The sequence below is a fragment of the Symsagittifera roscoffensis genome, chromosome 5 (genome assembly GCF_963678635.1).
Source record: "Symsagittifera roscoffensis chromosome 5, txSymRosc1.1, whole genome shotgun sequence".
NCBI lineage: Eukaryota > Metazoa > Xenacoelomorpha > Acoela > Convolutidae > Symsagittifera > Symsagittifera roscoffensis.
In genome coordinates this window covers 31,210,423-31,229,227 of record NC_087066.1, presented here as the reverse complement: position 1 = coordinate 31,229,227, position 18,805 = coordinate 31,210,423, and the positions used below count along the sequence as shown (strand labels likewise).

Below are 18,805 nucleotides of genomic sequence, written 5' to 3'. Positions count from 1 at the left end.
TCTCAGTTGTAAAGTAACTAAGAAACAGTTTAGATAGACTCGTTCAGTGTAACATTTTTTTGTACGCGCTAGGCAGCTCCGTCAAAAATCAAGGGATTGATCTCAAAATATTTTTGTGAAAAATGATCTGAATTAAAAAAAAAACATCCCACGCTTATATATACCTCACTTTCTTGAAAAGTCAGAACTTAAAATATAATTATACCTGAATTGCGTTTTGTTCTTTCCCGTTATAATCATGCAGATAGAAAAATAGTGTTATACACTCGCTACTGAGGAGTTTTGTTATTGGTCTAACTTTCGTAACAAAAGTAACTTCACACAAATTTTTTCTTCACACAAATTTCGACTTTTTAACTAGCCTTTTTTGACGGCTATCAAAAGACGGCTTTCATGCAAAAGGTATTGTTGTCATGAGCTTTAATTCGATAAGATATTTAAGCTTTGACTGTTTTTGTAAAGTTAAGAGGGTTTAAAGATTGCCATTTTGGACATCTCGAGAGAGTTCACGCGCGATAAATTATCGCTTAAGCAGAGATTCAATCCGTCTTAGAAATCATTCCAAATTGGTTGAAGGAAGCTATTGTGTGCAACTGATTTGTTACTGGGAGCGAAATTCATCACTTTGTGCTTTATCTGGCGTGTGGGGGGATGATTTTCACAAAAAATCTTATTTCATTTTTTTAACTTTTCATTTCATTTTTATTACATTTAGTTTTTTCATGTCAATACCGCCCCATAGAGCTTAAAAGGCAGTCAGAACATTCAGGGCTCCGCCTTGATACGAGCAGTCTTGTTTTTTATTTTCCCGCATAGTGATTATAGTTTTTCAGTTGGAAATGAAATTTAAGATTTTCTAGAAACAAAACTTTGCAAACACAAATTTTCCTTCGAAAGTAAAAAAAACATCAGTTTTCATAATTAGATAGTATTTTAACTTCTCTTGAATACTTTTTCCTATCTCATATTTAATTTGCACTATCTTCAAAAATCAACATAAAAGGAAATTTGATTGGAAAAAAGCTTTCAAAAGAGCGATTTGAAAGGCTAAGAAGTCGGCAGTTTGCTCTTTATGTGGGACCTCAAGAACAATTAAAATCACTTAGAGAAGTTAAATACTTCAAAATGGTTATATCTACGTATGTTTTTTCAATTCTTTTAAAAATGATTTGCACATTCAATTTTCAAAAAAATGCTTTATAACATACTCGCCATCTCATTTTTAAATTCAAAAAGTGATCTCCGAAAAAGTTTCCACAGTAAGTTAGAAATCGAGTTGATTTGATGAACCTTCAAAAATTGAAAGATATCTTTACTTTATCTTTTTGAATTTTTTCTACAGCTCACGCTTAATTTGCAGTATCTATAAGGGTAAACATGTAGAACAACTTTATTAGAAAAAGCTTTTAAAAATGCGACGTGAAAAGATAATAAGTCCTCAGTTTGCTCTTTAGGCGGTACCTCATGGGCAATTAAATTCGTTTTAGAGAAGTTAACCACATTTTCAAAATAAATGTATGTACATATATTTTTTCAATCACTTTAATTGATTTACACATTTATTTTTCCAAAAAAGCTTTTAACATATTCGCCATCTCATAGTTATGCTAATCTCCGAAAAAGTTTCTCCAGTAAGTTTCAAAAATGAGTTGATTTGAGGGACCTTTAAAAATTAAAACAACAACACGAGTTTTCATTTTCAGATGCCTTTTTTTATCTTCTTGAACAACTTTTTACATCTCACGTAAGCGGATATCTAATCCGTCTTAGAAATCGTTCGAAATTGGTAGAAGGAAGCTTCTTTGCCATAATTGATTTGTTACTAGGAGTTAAATCTAATACTTTGCCCTTTATATGGCGTTTTGGGGGGTAATATTTTAAGAAAAAACCTCGAATTTTAATTTTTTTTTTCATTTTGTTTTATTAAACTTAATTTTTTCTTGTTATTACTGCATCATAGACCTTAAAAGGCAGTCGGAACATTGAGGGCTTCGTTCTGATACAAAAATCTTTGTATGTAGTGGCATATGGTTTATTGGGGAATTATGTGAAAAACCTTGGTATTTTTGACTACATTTTGTCCAGTTTAAGTTTAGGCTATGCTTCTAAACAAAAATTAATGGTTAAGCGGGCGTAATTATTTCAAAACGATTTTGTATTTTTTTAATACTTTTTTTTGGATCAATTATAAATAAATTGTTCTCATCGACAACATAAGGCTTAGAGCATGTTTAAAAAATTTGCCTTCATCAGAAATACAGTTTTTTATTAAAAAACTTGTTGAGTCAGGTAACGGTGAACACATAAGATCCTAATAACAATAAAAAAGAAATTGTTCATCTTTTTGAAAAAATAGAAGAATGAAAAGGAACACACTTTTGGGAAACTCTAAGAGGGCCATGTGGGAAATGAGCTAGGTGATTCCGTCGAATCAGACAGTTTGATGATTGATGAAGTACGTTTCGGCGTACAATCCAGGACAACTGTTATTTGTCATTTTTTCGGAGTCATTTCTTTTCACAATGAGTTATTTCAATTTTTTTTCACCAGGGTAATTACCGTTGTTAAGTATCAATTTTTCACGACGTGTTTTTTATAGAGTCTGAAAGATATTATTGCCCTGACATCGAAACGAAATAAGATGTTCCACCTGTTATTGTTTTTTTAACGTTATGAGTGTTGGAAAATTGTTAAATTGGAAATTCTGAGAAAATCTGATATAACACACGTGATATATTGCGCTCTTAATAAGTCCGGCTCAAAAACGTTTCGAAATGAATTCAGATGAGCTAGTGATTCTATTTGCATCAAAGAGCTCGCATCAATAGCTTTTTTGTACAAACTATTTTTGAAAATTTTATGAAAATACTTGGAAAGATTTTTTATGAACTGAGGATTCGATTCGAACGAAGCAAAATTACTTGAACTAAAAATTTTGAGAAAATCAATTAAGAAAACTGATGTTGTTTTTCGGTTTTTATCTATTTCATCATTAATAACTCAGATGTTTGGTCGAATAATTCTGCGCTACAGAGCGGTCAATTTTCTTGTTCTATTTTTAAACTTATTAAAAAGCCAATTTCTTTCTCTGTCGCCATATCATATCTGTAGAACTGTCTGTCGGCGAACATAGATGAGCCTACATTCGATGAATGTGGTTTTTTAATTTTTCTATCAGAGATTTTTGGCGTCAAAATGGAAGAAACCCTTCCGGCATAAGATAGGAGCTGTCGCGCAGTTTCGATTTATTAAGGCGGAGCTACTAGTTATAGAAGACGTTTTGCTTTGCCTTTGTATAGCATACCATGTACGTTTTAGATTGCCGCAGTATTTATTGATAGATTCAATCTGTTTTGTTTGTTCAGCCTTCAGCAGTGAAACAAAAGCTCCCCAAAAAACAGCGCTACCCTTTCAAAATGTTACCTCCTGCTTCTACGGTTGCTTCAGAAGCAGGGATGGCTTTAATTTAAAATTCAAATGTTAGTGTCGCCTTGCTTCATGTTTTTTTCTTCTTTTAAATTCTGCATCCATTTTCCCTGTGAAATAACTGAAATAGCTGTCCCAAATAGTGAAAAAATGGCTCGAAAAGATTAATACCATGTTTAGTGATGTACCAATAGTTCGTTAATTAAAACAAAATAGCTACTGAGCTGATAAGTTGGAGGAAAACTGGATTCAGTGAAACCATTAAAAATATCCTTTCAGTTTAACAACTTCTTCAGTTTTTATAAGCTAACGGCCACTACACTTCATAAGTACCTTGGGAAAGTATTTCATACTTTTTCTGAACTTTTCATAGTTTTTCTGCGAGAAAGAAATCGATATTGTTTTATTTTGGATTCGGTCGAATCAGCTCAAAATTACTCTCAAAATCAGCTTTCATGAAGAGACATCCATTAAATTGTTTTAATTTGATGTTCAAGCAGCAAATGAAGCTTTAAAAGCGTTGTCCCTGGGTTGAGAAAAAAAACATTTACCTTGTTTCCGTATTTAATAGAAAAAAAAACAGTTATAGAAAGAACCATCATGTAAATTATGAACAAATAATTTAAAGAACCATTAAAAACTTATAAAAATGTATAAGTTGATTAAAACGCTAATTTCATGAGCGGCATTTGCTGGTAGCGGCCACTGTCCGCTTCTTTCCACTGGACTATAATTATTCAAGAGGGTCTAATGAGCGTTCATTGTTTCGACTTTTGAAGAAAAGATGAAATGTTTGTGCTTGGTATGGTTTCTTAAACCAAATCTTTTTTTAAATTATGAATGGAGTTTTTCTGACTATCTGAAAGATTAACCAAGCATATTTCTTAGCCCAAAGCTGAAACATATTGCCTGAATGTATGGATGCCTGAATATTGCCAAAGGCTAATTAATCCGACTTTCGAAGAAAGTGCGGAACATTTATGCTTGGTGTGGTTTTTTTATTCAATTTTTTTTGGCTATCCAAGTAATAAATTTTACCTATAAAAGAAATTTATACCTATTGAAGATATCGACTCTCTGAATCAAAATGTACAAAGGTATTTTGCCTCCGATCGTTTTTTGCCAAGTTATGAGAGTTTGAAAATAGCCAATTTGGCCATGCTCTGGACTAGTTTATCCGCGCTTTGAAGATTTTTTTTTATAATGCTGAAAGCCTAAAGCGAAAGATTCATGCGTGGCTAATTTTCCCGCAGAACAAATTCATTCCAAATTGAATTGGTTGTATAAACTTCGTACTTTGAATTTTCCACACTTGATCAATGATATTGTCCAAAAATTATAGTTTTTAAATTTTTTCCCAAAAAGTATTCCTGGATTAAGGGGCAGTCGGAACATTCAAGGCTTTGTCCTGAATCCTGATATGCGAGATGTCTTGGTTCTTCACTCAATATATTTACCTGTTGTTCCAATTGTAAATTGCGTAACACTGTTAAAATTGATTCGATTTTTTTCTCAAAAAACCAGCTTCATGTATCGTTGCTACGGTTCGCAAAATTTTTTGGCAAAATAGGTTCAAACTTCTAAGCCATCCACTCTCTTCGAGATTCGAAATTGAGTTATCGTAAATCAAAAGAATATTTTCAGCGTTCGAATTTCCTTATCTCGTTAGAAAATCACCAAAAGCGCATATTTTATTTGTGGCAGCTCTAAAAATGGACCCAATTCAAATTCCGTGAAAGATGAAATTGAATTCGATCAGGGTCTAATTTGACGGATCAGGTAGCACCATAATTACCCTTGGTGCTAAAATTACTTGAAGTCTTCTGGAAAGCCTTTGTAAGGAGCCTGTTAACTACATCACTAGCTCGGAAGTTATAATGCATAATCAGACATAACAACCGGAGGGGCAATTTATTGGGGACATTTTATGGCATAATAACTCTTTCATCTTACCGATGCCCAAAATACTAAATGGAGAAGACCAATTAACCCTTTTAAACTGCGGGTCGAAAAAAATGCCGAAAAAATCCCATTGATAAGTAATGCTCAGGAGCGGATCCAGGAGTTTTTCGAGGGGAGATTTTAAAAAAATTGTCGAACATTTTGCCGAGCATTTTTTAGGTTGTCCAAAATGATTTTTCGAGCTCTGTAAACGTACCTCTATTTAAATGAAAAACTTAGGTTCAAAGAACAATTTCATTTGGAAAGAAAACTTTCAGTAAAAACAAAAAACTGAACACAATGAATTAAGTATCTTCTAAACTCTTTTAAAAAGTCAGTAGGTTTCCAAAGATAACAAGACTGTTCGTACCAGGGCTAAGACCTGAATGTTCCGACTGCCTTTTAAGGATTATGGAGCATTAATAACCTTAAAAAAATTGAATGTAATTAAACAAAATGAAATTTTTTTCTCTAAGATTTGAAATTTTTTGTGAAAATCATACCCCCACACGCCATATAAAGTACAAAAGGATAGATTTCGCTCCTTGTAATAAATCAATTATGACAAATAAGCGTCTTTCAACCAATTTCGAACGTTTTCCAAGACGGATTAACTCTCCGCTTATGCGTTAATAGCGCGAAGTATATCGCGCGTTAATTGTCCCAAATTGGCCAAAATGGCAATCTTTAAACCCCCGTAACTCTACAAAAAATAATCACAGGTGAAATATCTCTTCAAACTTAAGCTCAGCACAACAAAAGTCGCATCAAAAAGGAGATTAAGACTAAAAATCAGTATGGGAATTCAATCTCTCATGCACTCCTCAGTGTAAGTTAGTCTGAAAAGCTGCAAAATTGAGACCACGCAGAAAAATTGTTGGTTTAGTAAAATACCCCAAATTTTTTTGCAGTAATTTTCAAAATTTTTGTAATTTGCTTACCTTTCGACTTTTGTTTGTATTTTTGGTGAAAGTATAGCTTTAGTTTTTGAGAGCAGAGAACGACCAAAATATAAATGCGTGTTTTTTGTGTTTTTTTAAACTCATTTGGTCGAGTTACTGTGTCTCGTTTTGACTCATTTTGAATACCTTAAAAATCTTCTGAAGATGAAATGTTATCAAAAAAGCTCTTCCAGCTGAGTTTTCGATTTCAAAAAAAATCAACAATTTGTCTTCGTTTGAAAAGACGGATATGATTTTTCAGTTTCTTGCGAATTGCACGATGAGCTAGATACTGAACTCTCAGCTTAATTATATACTGCGATTTGTTTGAAATTTTTAATTTTAGGAGCAGGATTATACAATATTGATAATTTACAAAAAGTCTTGAAAATTTAGTTCATTTTCTATTTAGAAAATTTAGAAAATTTTTATATTCATTTTCAAGCCAGAAATTTTTAATCATAAATTCTATGAAATTGTATGTTAACAATTTAGTTTGGGAGACTATCAAAAAGGCATCAGCTTGTCGGGTAGCACCTCCATGTCAAGTGGCATCTGCATATATTCTTTCTTGCAGATCCTCTTGACATCACGAACAAAAAACAAACGTAACTCGAAAAAGGAACTGTCTTTTTTTGTGATTGTGGTTGGATGTTTCTGTGCTATTTGCACAGGAATGGGCTATCTTTGTTTTAATTGCACGTAAATCACCAGCTAAAACTTTTCGGACGGTAGCAACAACTATTTTATGACATTTTTATATTACATGTTTTTGAATTCATTGAGTTCAACTGCCCTGTGAAAAAACCAAATAACCTCCATGTTTTTTTCGGTAGTAGTTAGAATTATAACATAGGAATGAGCTGAGGATCGGCTAAACTGAAAATTAAATTACCATCCGTTCCTTTCAAATAGGTCAATGTCCTTTTATTTTTTAAATAGGGCGTGGCCAACTCTTTTTGTAGTTCATAAAGTGATTGGTTTTTAAATGATCGATTTTGATTAACAAAGGATGCGACAAAATTAGCTTTTTGGTGCGATGTGGGAAAACAAATTGAAAGGGTTTGTTTGGATCAGGGGTTAATTAAAATGCGGAAATCATTCAACTTTCATTTGCATTGAAACTTTGAGCGAAAAGACAGTAAAATTGCCTCGGGATAAACTGAAAAAAGAAAAGCTAAGCAGTCAGGAGCATCTCCCTCTGGCGTTTTCCTCTTCACCTCTTTGTTGATAATTAAATTGTTGGTTTTATGAGCTCGTATCACCTTGCAAAATTGATCACGACGGGTGCGAATTTTTGGTCGGAAAGCGGATGAAATTACAGCTCCATGCTAGCTGAACACAAGGACAGTTTATAGTTCAATAAACTAGTTTAGTTAAGAAGATCAAATTATTTCTTCACGAGGGAAAGGACTAACAGCTACTGTGACTCAAAACAAAGTCACATGCCTTTTTGCGGACACTTTTTCTGCTTGCGCTGGGTATAATTTTCCGTCATCGTCAGGCATCAACGAGCATGGATCGTGATGGGCCTCGAACCATCACCGACTCTTTGACTGAGAAGCGGAGATCCTAGCCCCCAGTCAGTGGCGTGCGCATAAATTTTTGTAGGGAGGGGGGGGGGGGCGGTTTTTTGAGCCGCCCCCCTAGAAACCTTTCTTTTTTAGGTCGACCAATTTGTTTTTCCGAGCTCTCCGAAAATACTAACAGGATCCTATTTTGTCAACAATTTTCTTCGCCGCAAGCAATTAAAAAAAAACACCCAAAAAAACGTAGTTTTTGGGCACTTTTTGGAAAACTTTGATAAAAAAATGCGTTTTCTCGCCTTTAGAAAAATTGTGAGGTTGATCTGGCAAAAATAGATGTCCTAAAATTATACCAAAGGTACCCTTTGGAAAAATTTGGCAACCACAATTGAGGGGGTCGCCCCCCCCCCCCCCCTCCCTCGACAGGCTACTGCCCCCAGTTTATTTTCCCTTCACTCCCGTTACATTTATTTCTAATTTCTGTTGCAGAGATCTGGATTCTTTTTCGCCCACTAAGCAGTTCCTGGTGAAGATCACAGTGACCACCCTCTACATCATAAACTACACGATTAACCCCTTCACCTACTACTACCTGAACGAGTTTTTTCACGCAGAGGTCACAGAACTTTTCCGAAAACTTTTCAGGTAACAAATTGGAGCAAGTTAAAATATGCGCCTGTGGTTTAGAAGAAGCTTAATAAAAAAGGGTCTTGAATATTTATGTGGTGACAGATTAGTTTTTCTAACAATCCCGCAAAACACTGAAAAGGGTGTCTAAGGCAATTTTTTGGAGTAGTTATGACATGAATGCATTTTACTGCCCTTCGAAGGTTTAAACGTAAAAACATCCTATAGTAGACGACTTTAAGTCTCTCTCTCCAAATTTACAATTCAGCAACCTTTGTCACCCTTCTTAGAAATCAACTTATGCTCCGAACGATTCTCTGCTCAAATTTCGTTTTCAATTTTTGTTCCGAACACGTCAGGAAGTGACGGGAGGGATCTAAGACGCAAGGTGTTTCCACAGCCCAATTTTAGGATCATTAAAGAAAGATCGCAAGGAGTCGAGTGTGGAATCATAAAAAACTGTATTGATCGTGATTCAGACTTCAAAAAAAAATCAAAAAATGTTGTCTGAGTGGCGAGAAAAAATAGCGTGAATGGCTTGACCACGGAACGCGTTACGATTTCCGCAAAACAAATAAAAAGAACGTTAAGCAATTCAAAATCACGATAGGGTTTGAATGATAAAATAGCTGTTTAGCTAAGGGGGATGCAAAATGGGCTATTGGATTTCTTAAACAAACTCCCTTCTATGGTACCTAAAACAATTTTCACCCATTTTCACGCATAAAATATTTTCACCCGAAAGGACTTACTCAGCCACTAAGTACACACTATTTTTTTTACCTGGTAGGGGAACTTTTTCGCAATATATGGGAATTCGTTAGCAAGATTTGTTCTATTATGATGCAGCCTTGTCTAGCTTTTGATAAATTATGAGTCATATTATGATATCGCGGAAACATATTCCTTCTTTCATAGGTGTTCGGGAAACAACTCGGCCGCAGCTAAATGTCCAGAAGAACATGATGAGACGCAAAATGACAAGCGCAGATTGAGTGTGGATGTCGGAAATGCAAATGGCGCCACTGATAACTACTATCTCACATCTGGAACTGAAGTACACGCGTTCAGCACTGTCGCCAATGATTCAATGATCTGAATTTCATTTCACATAATATTTTTTATTGTTCATTCCTCTTTTCTCGAAAAACTTAAGTTTGAATCTGAACAATTAAGGGTCAAAACTGACAGAAATCTTGCTTATCGACCAAAAAATGGTTATGACTTTAAATTAAATCAGCTCAAATGATCTTAAAATTTATTGTCTATTTGGATTTTTGAAGTAACTCTCTAAATAATGAAAAGAAGTCAAAAAGCTGTCAAATCGAATATATCTGCCCTTAGTTGTATAATTTCAATCTTATATTTATTTTCTAAATAGCAAAAAAGTGCTGGTTGAAGTAAAAAGAACTTGTGTAGCCACTTTAAAAAGGCAAAAATTTAGCGGACAGTACCGTAAACTTTTATTGTGATTTTGTTGTGATATTGGATACTCCCATATTGGACGCTCAAAAAGCTAAACTTTATGTTTTAATTTAACTTTTCTTGTACTGCATGCTTCTGAAGCTTATTCTTTTTTCGACAAAAAATCTTTCCTAAATGTAGAAGTTAAATTGATGTTGTGATTATGATTCTATTGCTAACTAGTGTTTCATAGGGACCTCTTTCACAATACCCCCCCCCCATGATACCCTGTAATTTACAAGGTGAGTTCTTGAAAGATGGGCATTTAGCTTAGCCGCGTTTAGCTTAGTTTACCTTAATTAGTTAACCTCATTAGACCTCCGGCTGGTTAATTTGAAAAATAAACGTAAAAAGCTTTAAATACAGGTGAAAAGCTCAATGCTTCAAGCATTTACGATTATATTTTTACCGAGCTTTAAATTTCCCACCTTTTGCCATAGGGAAGGGGGAGGGGGGGGGGGTGGTTGGGAGAGGTCTGGGGGTTTAGTTAAAGAGATCTTTTAGTTGTAAGTTAAGCGACTCATGCACTTTTGTTTTCCTTGTTGAACTCAAATATATTGTACAAAATGTGTAGTAAATTATATAGATTGACATTTTGTTTACCATTCGACCTATTTCTCCAAAACCCAAATACATAAATAGAGCTTATCGAGTGCAGATTATCAATTTAAATTGTTGCCAGGTTTTCTTGGTATACTTTAACCCGAGGTTCGTTAGAACCCATGTCAATACCTTATTTCGCATTCCTAAACAAGGGTAGTTTTTAATAAATATATATATAGATATTCTTAAATAGAAATCTTATTCCTCTTTTTCTTATTTGAGAAAAATAAATTGCCGGTCGATTGACACCTAACTAGCCTGGAGAATAGGACTTTCCGGTCGCATAAACATAGATCGGTTGTGGTCCATAAATATGTCATTTTCATGTCTTAGGAAATTAAGATATGGTGTAAAATTGCCAGAAACCACCTTAAATGCGTTGGCCACAATCAGTCAAACTATCTAATCGTTAAACAACCTTGAGCCGTTATGTACGCTACAAAAGAATTGATTAAGTTCAGAGGGGCAACATTTTCTCTGATCGCATTGTAAATCTAATGGTACCAAAAAAAAAAGATTTCAAACCTGCAACAAGGTAAAGAATAGAAAACTCATAAAAAGGATTGATTGCCGGGCCTAATCAAGTCGTAAAAACTTGCTCTGTGGCTTTGAAGATCACTTCACTTTCAGAAAACGTGTTGATGCTTAAATGCGAAATTCTTGTTTCAATGCTATTTTATGCAAAATCGGCTTTACCATAGAAATAGCAATTGATGACTTTGATCAACCGTTGAAAGTGCGATAGACATAAATAAGAGCTTTGAGTTAAAACTCATGAACAGCGTGAGGGGCGGATATGGGATTTTCTCGTGGGGGTGGGGACTTCAGGGCTTTTTTAGGTCCACTAAATTGATTTTCGTAGCTCTCCCAAAATACAAAAAGAACCAATTTTAACCAAGTTTTCTGCGTGACCAAATTTTCTGAAAAAATACCTTAGAACACTTAGAAAAAGTTTGACCAAATTTTTCTCCGCGCGCATTCCACCCTCAAAATAAGAACATTTGCGCCAAAAATTGTGGTATCGTTTAGCCAAAAAAGGGTGTCTTCAAATAGTACCCAAAGGAAGACTTTTTTAGTGTTCATGAGTCAAACCGAGGGAAGTGAGGCTCATTAACTATTCAAAGACACGTAGTTGGTTTTTTTTCTGAAAGAAATCAGATATTGCATCTGTTCTTCAAGATTTCAGGCTTTAGTTTTTTTAATCTTCAAAAACGTTTTCATCTTCAAAAAAATGCTTGTTCAAAGTACATAGCGCATCTTTTGAAGTTTTGTATTGCTTTATGGAATCAATTAGATAGCTACAAAATGTTTAAAAAATGTTTCACAATTTTTGTCATTAGAACTCGTTCGCCAAACTCTGTTCAAAAAATAAAAGCTTATCAAGAACAGATAAACAAAGCTACTAAGTTTTTATGGTATTATTGATTGCAAGGTCCCTAAAATTTATGCTAAAAGTCAAAAAAACTACTTGTAAACCAGGACAAAGCCTTAACTGTTCCGACTGTACTCTATCATCGATCACATACAAAAAATCAGAAAGAAAAAAACTTAAATTTATTTTAAAAAATTTAAGTTTTTTAACTTTTCCAACCAAAAGCTACGAAAAGTACCAAGTGATGATATTTAAGCTTGGTTACGAATTGAAAAGAGTAAATCAGCTCGTTTGAAGAACTTATTTTGCCGCTTACACTTTGATAGATTTGAAATATGGACGTCAAATTATTCTCAAAACTAAACCTTTATCTTTTTGTAAGATAAATGAGAGGTGATGTACCCTTTTACATATGAGATCCAAAAACAACAATTATAAGTAGTAGATGTTGGAGCTAAAGTGGGGGAGGGGGAGCATGGCGGACCCCATGTATTACGATACGTGATAGATTTCCGGTCCGCCATGCTATGTATTAACATTGGGTATAGAGTCTACAAGGAACTAGGATAGGGAATACCAATGGTAAGGTTTCATGGTTTGTGTGATGATAAGAGAATGGTTAGATTTTTCAGATTTTGTGTGGAAATGTCTAATTTTTTTGCATGTTGAATAAATATCGTAAAATCCACAGAAATTATATTTTTTTGGAGTGTTCTGGGAACCATTCGCCAATTTTTTTTTTGTTAGAAAGGAATAAATTGTTATTTTTCGACCCATAGAATCAGCAAAGTAGTAAATTTTGTCCACTCGAGCTGTCAGGGTCCAGTGTTCCCCTCTATCATTGCTTGGAGCTGAGTTGATGATTGCAAAAGAGTGTTTTGTTAGTTGAGGCACTTTATCAGAGGGGTGAGATCCCATCTACTTGAACCTGAGTTCAAGAAATCTTTCAAAAAATTGCAGAAGTGAAAAATTATCCATCTTTGCGATTTTAAGCTGATTTACATCTAAAAACAAAGAAATAGATAGTTTGATAGTGTAATTTAGGATAAAAAAACTAAGATTAATGACTTACACACATTTAGGTAATGAATCAACAAAGTATCATACACAAGCCTTATGTACTGGACAAAGACTATTGAACACTGCTTTACAGTCTATATTGTAGTAATTTCTCGGGTTTTCATCTAAACAGCATTCATTGTCTGTTTTTACTGGAGATTTAGGTCTGAAAAAAAAGATAGTGCAGAGACAATAACGATGAAAAGTCCCAAAAAGTTACAATATTTTTATAGGAACCTGAAAACTCAAAAAAAATAAACATTTTTAGCGATTGTTCCTAATTTTTCAATTTGAGCATTTGATAATCGTTTAGGACTATCACTTCCGTTGTTTGCTCCAAGGGAAATTGAAAAACAATTCTAATCTCAGGCTTTCAAATCAAAAATAAGAATGTAGTGATTTTGAAAATCCTCCATAGGAAGAGCTGGGAAATCTTCGTTAAACTAAATTGCTTTGATTGTTGTAACATAAGGACGACAAGGAGAAGTTGTATGTAATGAAACAACTTCTCTTCCACCCCGAATAAATCTAAGCTCTCTCAAATGGAATTGATGATAGCTGAAAGGGTATTGCAACAGCTATTTTTCTTATTGGAGCGTTATTGAAAACATTTTTTGTATGAATTGGTTTTGACAAAATGGAATGATAAAAAGTCTTGCTTCAATTTCCATGTAACTGTATTCAGCAGGCTCTTTTTCCAGATTTCATTGCTAGTATTGATGATTAGGTTCAACAGCTAAAATTCTTCCAGTAAACAGCGAACAGTCAACAGTTATCAGACTAACATTTGGATTATCAGATAGCATATAAAAATCAGGTCTAGCGCCAATTAGTTTGATTTGCACTTTGGTATTTCATAAAAACAGTTTTTAGCAAGTAAACAAATCAATCGAGTAAAAAAGTTATCCCTGTTCTAAGGAATTTGCTCTATCAAAAACGGGTGCATTTCAAAAGCATCGGGAAATTCTTCAAAACTGTATCAATGACAACCAATAATTCCTTTGTTACTCACTGCCGACGAGTTGAATTCGTTCGATATTTTCTCCTTATTAGGATATAATCCGTTGGATTGCAAACCACTGTGTTTTAAAATAAAGTTAAAAATTGGAGAATAGTGAATGTAGTATATTGTTTACATAAGTTAAGTAAGGATCTGGTTCCTCATCCGAATCATCTTCCCATTTTGCTTTATGTTCTGCTTTTTCTCTCTTGAAAGCATCAAACAACCTTCCCTTGAATAAGTGGGTATCACGCACATCCAAGTAGAGATTACGATCCGTTTCAAATTCCAACTGAGTACTGCTTTCATCTAGAAACGTACTGGGGAATACTTCTTGTGCGTAAGATGACGTAATTGTTTCCAAATTTGGGACTTTATCAACAATCTCCAATGGAAAACTTGTAAAAACCCTGTACCAAAAATGACTACTTTGGTTTACTCTTGTTTTATATTGTCAAAAATGTCTTAACGAGAGCGACTGGATTTTGATCTACTCTTTTGAGAAATGTATCTGGTTCTACGCTGGGATTTCTTTTTTCCACCTCCCGATTGTTTTAAAACTGTTTTGGTCCCACATCTCCTGCCAATTTTAAAAAAATTTTACGTCCACCAACAACTTCCCCAATCTCTGGAGCAGCGATTTTAAACAAATCTGCTCCAAACTTTTTGCAGCTGGGACTAATTGTTTTTTCATAAAGCGATTTGCAGTTCTCCCAGGAGTTTGCGGAGAGCACAAAAACCTCTTCCACCTTGTCTAGCACGTCCACAAAAAACGAGATGAAATTTGAGCAACCATTTTGTTTGAAGTTCAAATCAAAAATGATTATTCGAAATCTTGCGGAACAAGAGGAAAATTCTGGTAGTTCCTACGGACAAAAAAGGAAGTTTTTTGCTTGTATTATCTCTTAGTTCTATCTTGTTACTATGGAAAGAGTTTCTCAACAGTTTTTTAGATTGTAAATTTGGGAAGGATTGATAATTCATGTACTGTCCTGTAGAAATTGTATCTTTTTACTTTGGAGATGAAAGGAATACAACGCACTATGGGAGTTTTCGCATCACCAACTATGTTATATTCTATAATATCAATATATATCATCAAAGAATGTTTTCATTTAATGTCGTGAGAATACTGAGGATATTGTGAACCTTTTCCTTTCATATTAACCCCTGTTTGATTTTGTTCTAAATCACAACCAAAAACGTGACTCAAGTCAGCAATTTGAACAATAAATACTGATTGATACTCAGGTAAATGAACAATCTTGGGTGTAATTTTATCTACTGATACATAGATTCCGTTATATTGAAATGATTGAGCATCTAGACGTCCTCGAGTTTTGTTGTTCATGGCTACAACTATATCAATAAAACTTGGATAGAATCCTTGTTCAATTTGCATCGGTTCAACCTTTCGTTTTTCCCCAGGATTTTCTCTGCCATCTGAGAATGTAAATTTTTGGTACAAACAGTAACATTTTGGTGCAAAGAAAGGTATGATCTTTCTGAAATGGCAACCTGCCATTCTCTTTTCAAATGTATTTGCTCGGGTAGAGTTTTGTAAAAGAACAAAAACTTTTACTCGGATGACAATTCAAAGAGGGTTAGACACTAACTCAATAGTAAAAGAATTCATGACAACTGATCGATGGGAACTTAGTTCAGAAAATGATTTACCTTTAATCTGAACATTTTCTAATCTCTTTTTCATAAAACTTTCTAAAGTTTTCTTCTTTGTCGAGATCTTTGATGACTTATATAGGAAGCGTCTTTGTAAATATTGCCGAAATTTCATCTGTAAATTGTGGTTTGCATCCTTTTCGAGTAGGAATATTATTCCTTGGAAATTCTCACTCTATCTCCAACTTTGATTTTTAGTTTCTCATACGTTGTTAGAGGAGGTTTATTGTACAGAAATGAAAGGAAATTAGTATTTTTGACATCTCTAGATGATTTCTCAATAGATCTATTGACGCAATAATTCATTGTAGATAATTCATTGAGGAAACTTGTGATTGAATTTTTTCACCATGATCTTCTATATAGCGGTAAATTATGTGTTTTAATGATTGAATGGCTCTCTATGCAAAAACAGCTTTTGTTTCATTAATTGTTGAGTAAACTTTAAGGTCTTTCTCCTTTTTAAAGTTCCCCAATTTTCTGTTCCTTTATCAACCCAAATATTTTCAGGAGTGTTTTTTTTCGAGAAATCATTTTTTTGGCATATTTTGTTTTCATTGTTTGAACTCTGACAAATCGTGGAAAAACCTTAACAGCAACCAATAAACATTTGACTCCATTGTTTTGACTCGCTAGTTTGTCCACAAAAGCCAAGTCCAAACACTAAACTTCATTGATATAATTTTAAAATAACTTGATGTCTTCGAAAACATCTGACTGGTGAACCAAATTTTGTACACGGTGTCTTGGTTTGTAAAAATTGTTCTACTTTATTTTTTGGCAAACCGCTTGCTTTAATCAAGTTTCGCAGTGAACCGAACGGAGCTCTAGCCCTAGAATACATTCTGTTCAGACTTACCTTTTCAGATTTTGAAAGGGATCCAAGTTCCTCTGTCTTTCGCTTTGGCGTTCTTGTTGATAACCACTTTGAGTTGCTTCCAAAATGGTAAGCTAAATATCTGGAAAATTGGTATATTTTTGCTTTAAGGCTCTCGGTTATCTGATGTGATTTTTTCTGACTGACTTAGTTTGTTTTTAGGAGAATTCAAAATTACATTATTAAAATGCTTGTTGGTACTCGTTTTCAACCTCGCGTTCACAGCACTGTAAACAGAGCCTAAATCTTATTGTTCAATCTCCTCTTTTCCTTGCTTAAGTTCTAGTTTTGTTTCTTTGGAAGCGTACTTTGTGATTGATAAACTGAGTAAGGAATTAGAACAAATTGGTCCACACTATATCAATCGTTTAATGACAAAAGGAGTGATAAAAGAAATTTTTGCTTGTATTATCTCTTGAGAAATTTTTGCTTGTATTATCTCTTAGTTCTATCTTGTTACTATGGAAAGAGTTTCTCAACAGTTTTTTAGATTGTAAATTTGGGAAGGATTGATAATTCATGTACTGTCCTGTAGAAATTGTATCTTTTTACTTTGGAGATGAAAGGAATACAATGCACTATGGGAGTTTTCGCATCACCAACTTTGTTATATTCTATAATATCAATATATATCATCAAAAAATGTTTTCATTTAATGTCGTGAGAATACTGAGGATATTGTGAACCTTTTCCTTTCATATTAACCCCTGTTTGATTTTGTTCTAAATCACAACCAAAAACGTGACTCAAGTCAGCAATTTGAACAATAAATACTGATTGATACTCAGGTAAATGAACAATCTTGGTTGTAATTTTATCTACTGATACATAGATTCCGTTATATTGAAATGATTGAGCATCTAGACGTCCTCGAGTTTTGTTGTTCATGGCTACAACTATATCAATAAAACTTGGATAGAATCCTGGTTCAATTTGCATCGGTTCAACCTTTCGTTTTTCCCCAGGACTTTCTCTGCCATCTGAGAATGTAAATTTTTGGTACAAACAGTAACATTTTGGTGCAAAGAAAGGTATGATCTTTCTGAAATGGCAACCTGCCATTCTCTTTTCAAATGTATTTGCTCGGGTAGAGTTTTGTAAAAGAACAAAACTTTTACTCGGATAACAATTCAAAGAGGGTTAGACACTAACTCAATAGTAAAAGAATTCATGACAACTGATCGATGGGAACTTAGTTCAGAAAATGATTTACCTTTAATCTGAACATTTTCTAATCTCTTTTTCATAAAACTTTATAAAGTTTTCTTCTTTGTCGAGATCTTTGATGACTTATATAGGAAGCGTCTTTGTAGATATTGCCGAAATTTCATCTGTAAATTGTGGTTTGCATCCTTTTCGAGTAGGAATATTATTCCTTGGAAATTCTCACTCTATCTCCAACTTTGATTTTTAGTTTCTCATACGTTGTTAGAGGTTTATTGTACAGAAATGAAAAGAAATTAGTTTTTTTGACATCTCTAGATGATTTCTCAATAGATCTATTGACGCAAAAATTCATTGTAGATAATTTATTGAGGAAACTTGTGATTGAGTTTTTCGCCATGATCTTCTATATAGCGGTAAATTATGTGTTTTAATGATTGAATGGCTCTCTATGCAAAAACAGCTTTTGTTTCATTAATTAATGAGTATTTTTTAAGGTCTTTCTCCTTGCAAAATTTTTTTAAAGTTCCCCAATATTCTGTTCCTTTATCAACCCAAATATTTTCATGAGTGTTTTTTTTTTTCGAGAAATCATTTTTTTGACATATTTTGTTTTCATTGTTTGAACTCTGACAAATCGTGGAAAAACCTTAACAGCAACCAATAAACATTTGACTCCATTGTTTTGACTCGCTAGTTTGTCCACAAAAGCCAAGTCCAAACACTAAACTTCATTGATATAATTTTAAAATAACTTGATGTCTTCGAAAACATCTGACTGGTGAACCAAATTTTGTACACGGTGTCTTGGTTTGTAAAAATTGTTCTACTTTATTTTTTGGCAAACCGCTTGCTTTAATCAAGTTTCGCAGTGAACCGAACGGAGTTCTAGCCCTAGAATACTTACCTTCAGACTTACCTTTTCAGATTTTGAAAGGGATCCAAGTTCCTCTGTCTTTCGCTTTGGCGTTCTTGTTGATAACCAGTTTGAGTTGCTCCAGTATTGGGTATTGGGAAGGTTTTTAATCAGTTCAAAGTCAACTCCTTGGATAAATTTAAGGTTTTGTCTTTGCATATGTCCGTAAAAAGGTTAATGATCTTGATAGAATTGGAAAAATTTGTCAA

At 33.9% G+C, this 18,805-nt stretch overlaps 1 protein-coding gene across 6 annotated transcripts in view; it reads left to right on the top strand.

Moving 5' to 3' along the window:
- Positions 1-9,776, top strand: part of LOC134846458 (uncharacterized) — a 71,669-nt gene extending 61,893 nt beyond the window's left edge. For all 6 annotated transcript variants that reach the window (XM_063863824.1, XM_063863819.1, XM_063863822.1 and 3 more), the window contains exons 7-8: positions 8,324-8,479; positions 9,380-9,776. In XM_063863824.1, coding sequence (XP_063719894.1) covers positions 8,324-8,479; positions 9,380-9,560 — 337 coding nt within the window. In that variant the 3' untranslated portion in view covers positions 9,561-9,776. The remainder of the gene's footprint in view (positions 1-8,323; positions 8,480-9,379) is intronic.
- The last annotated feature ends 9,029 nt before the right edge of the window (positions 9,777-18,805 follow it).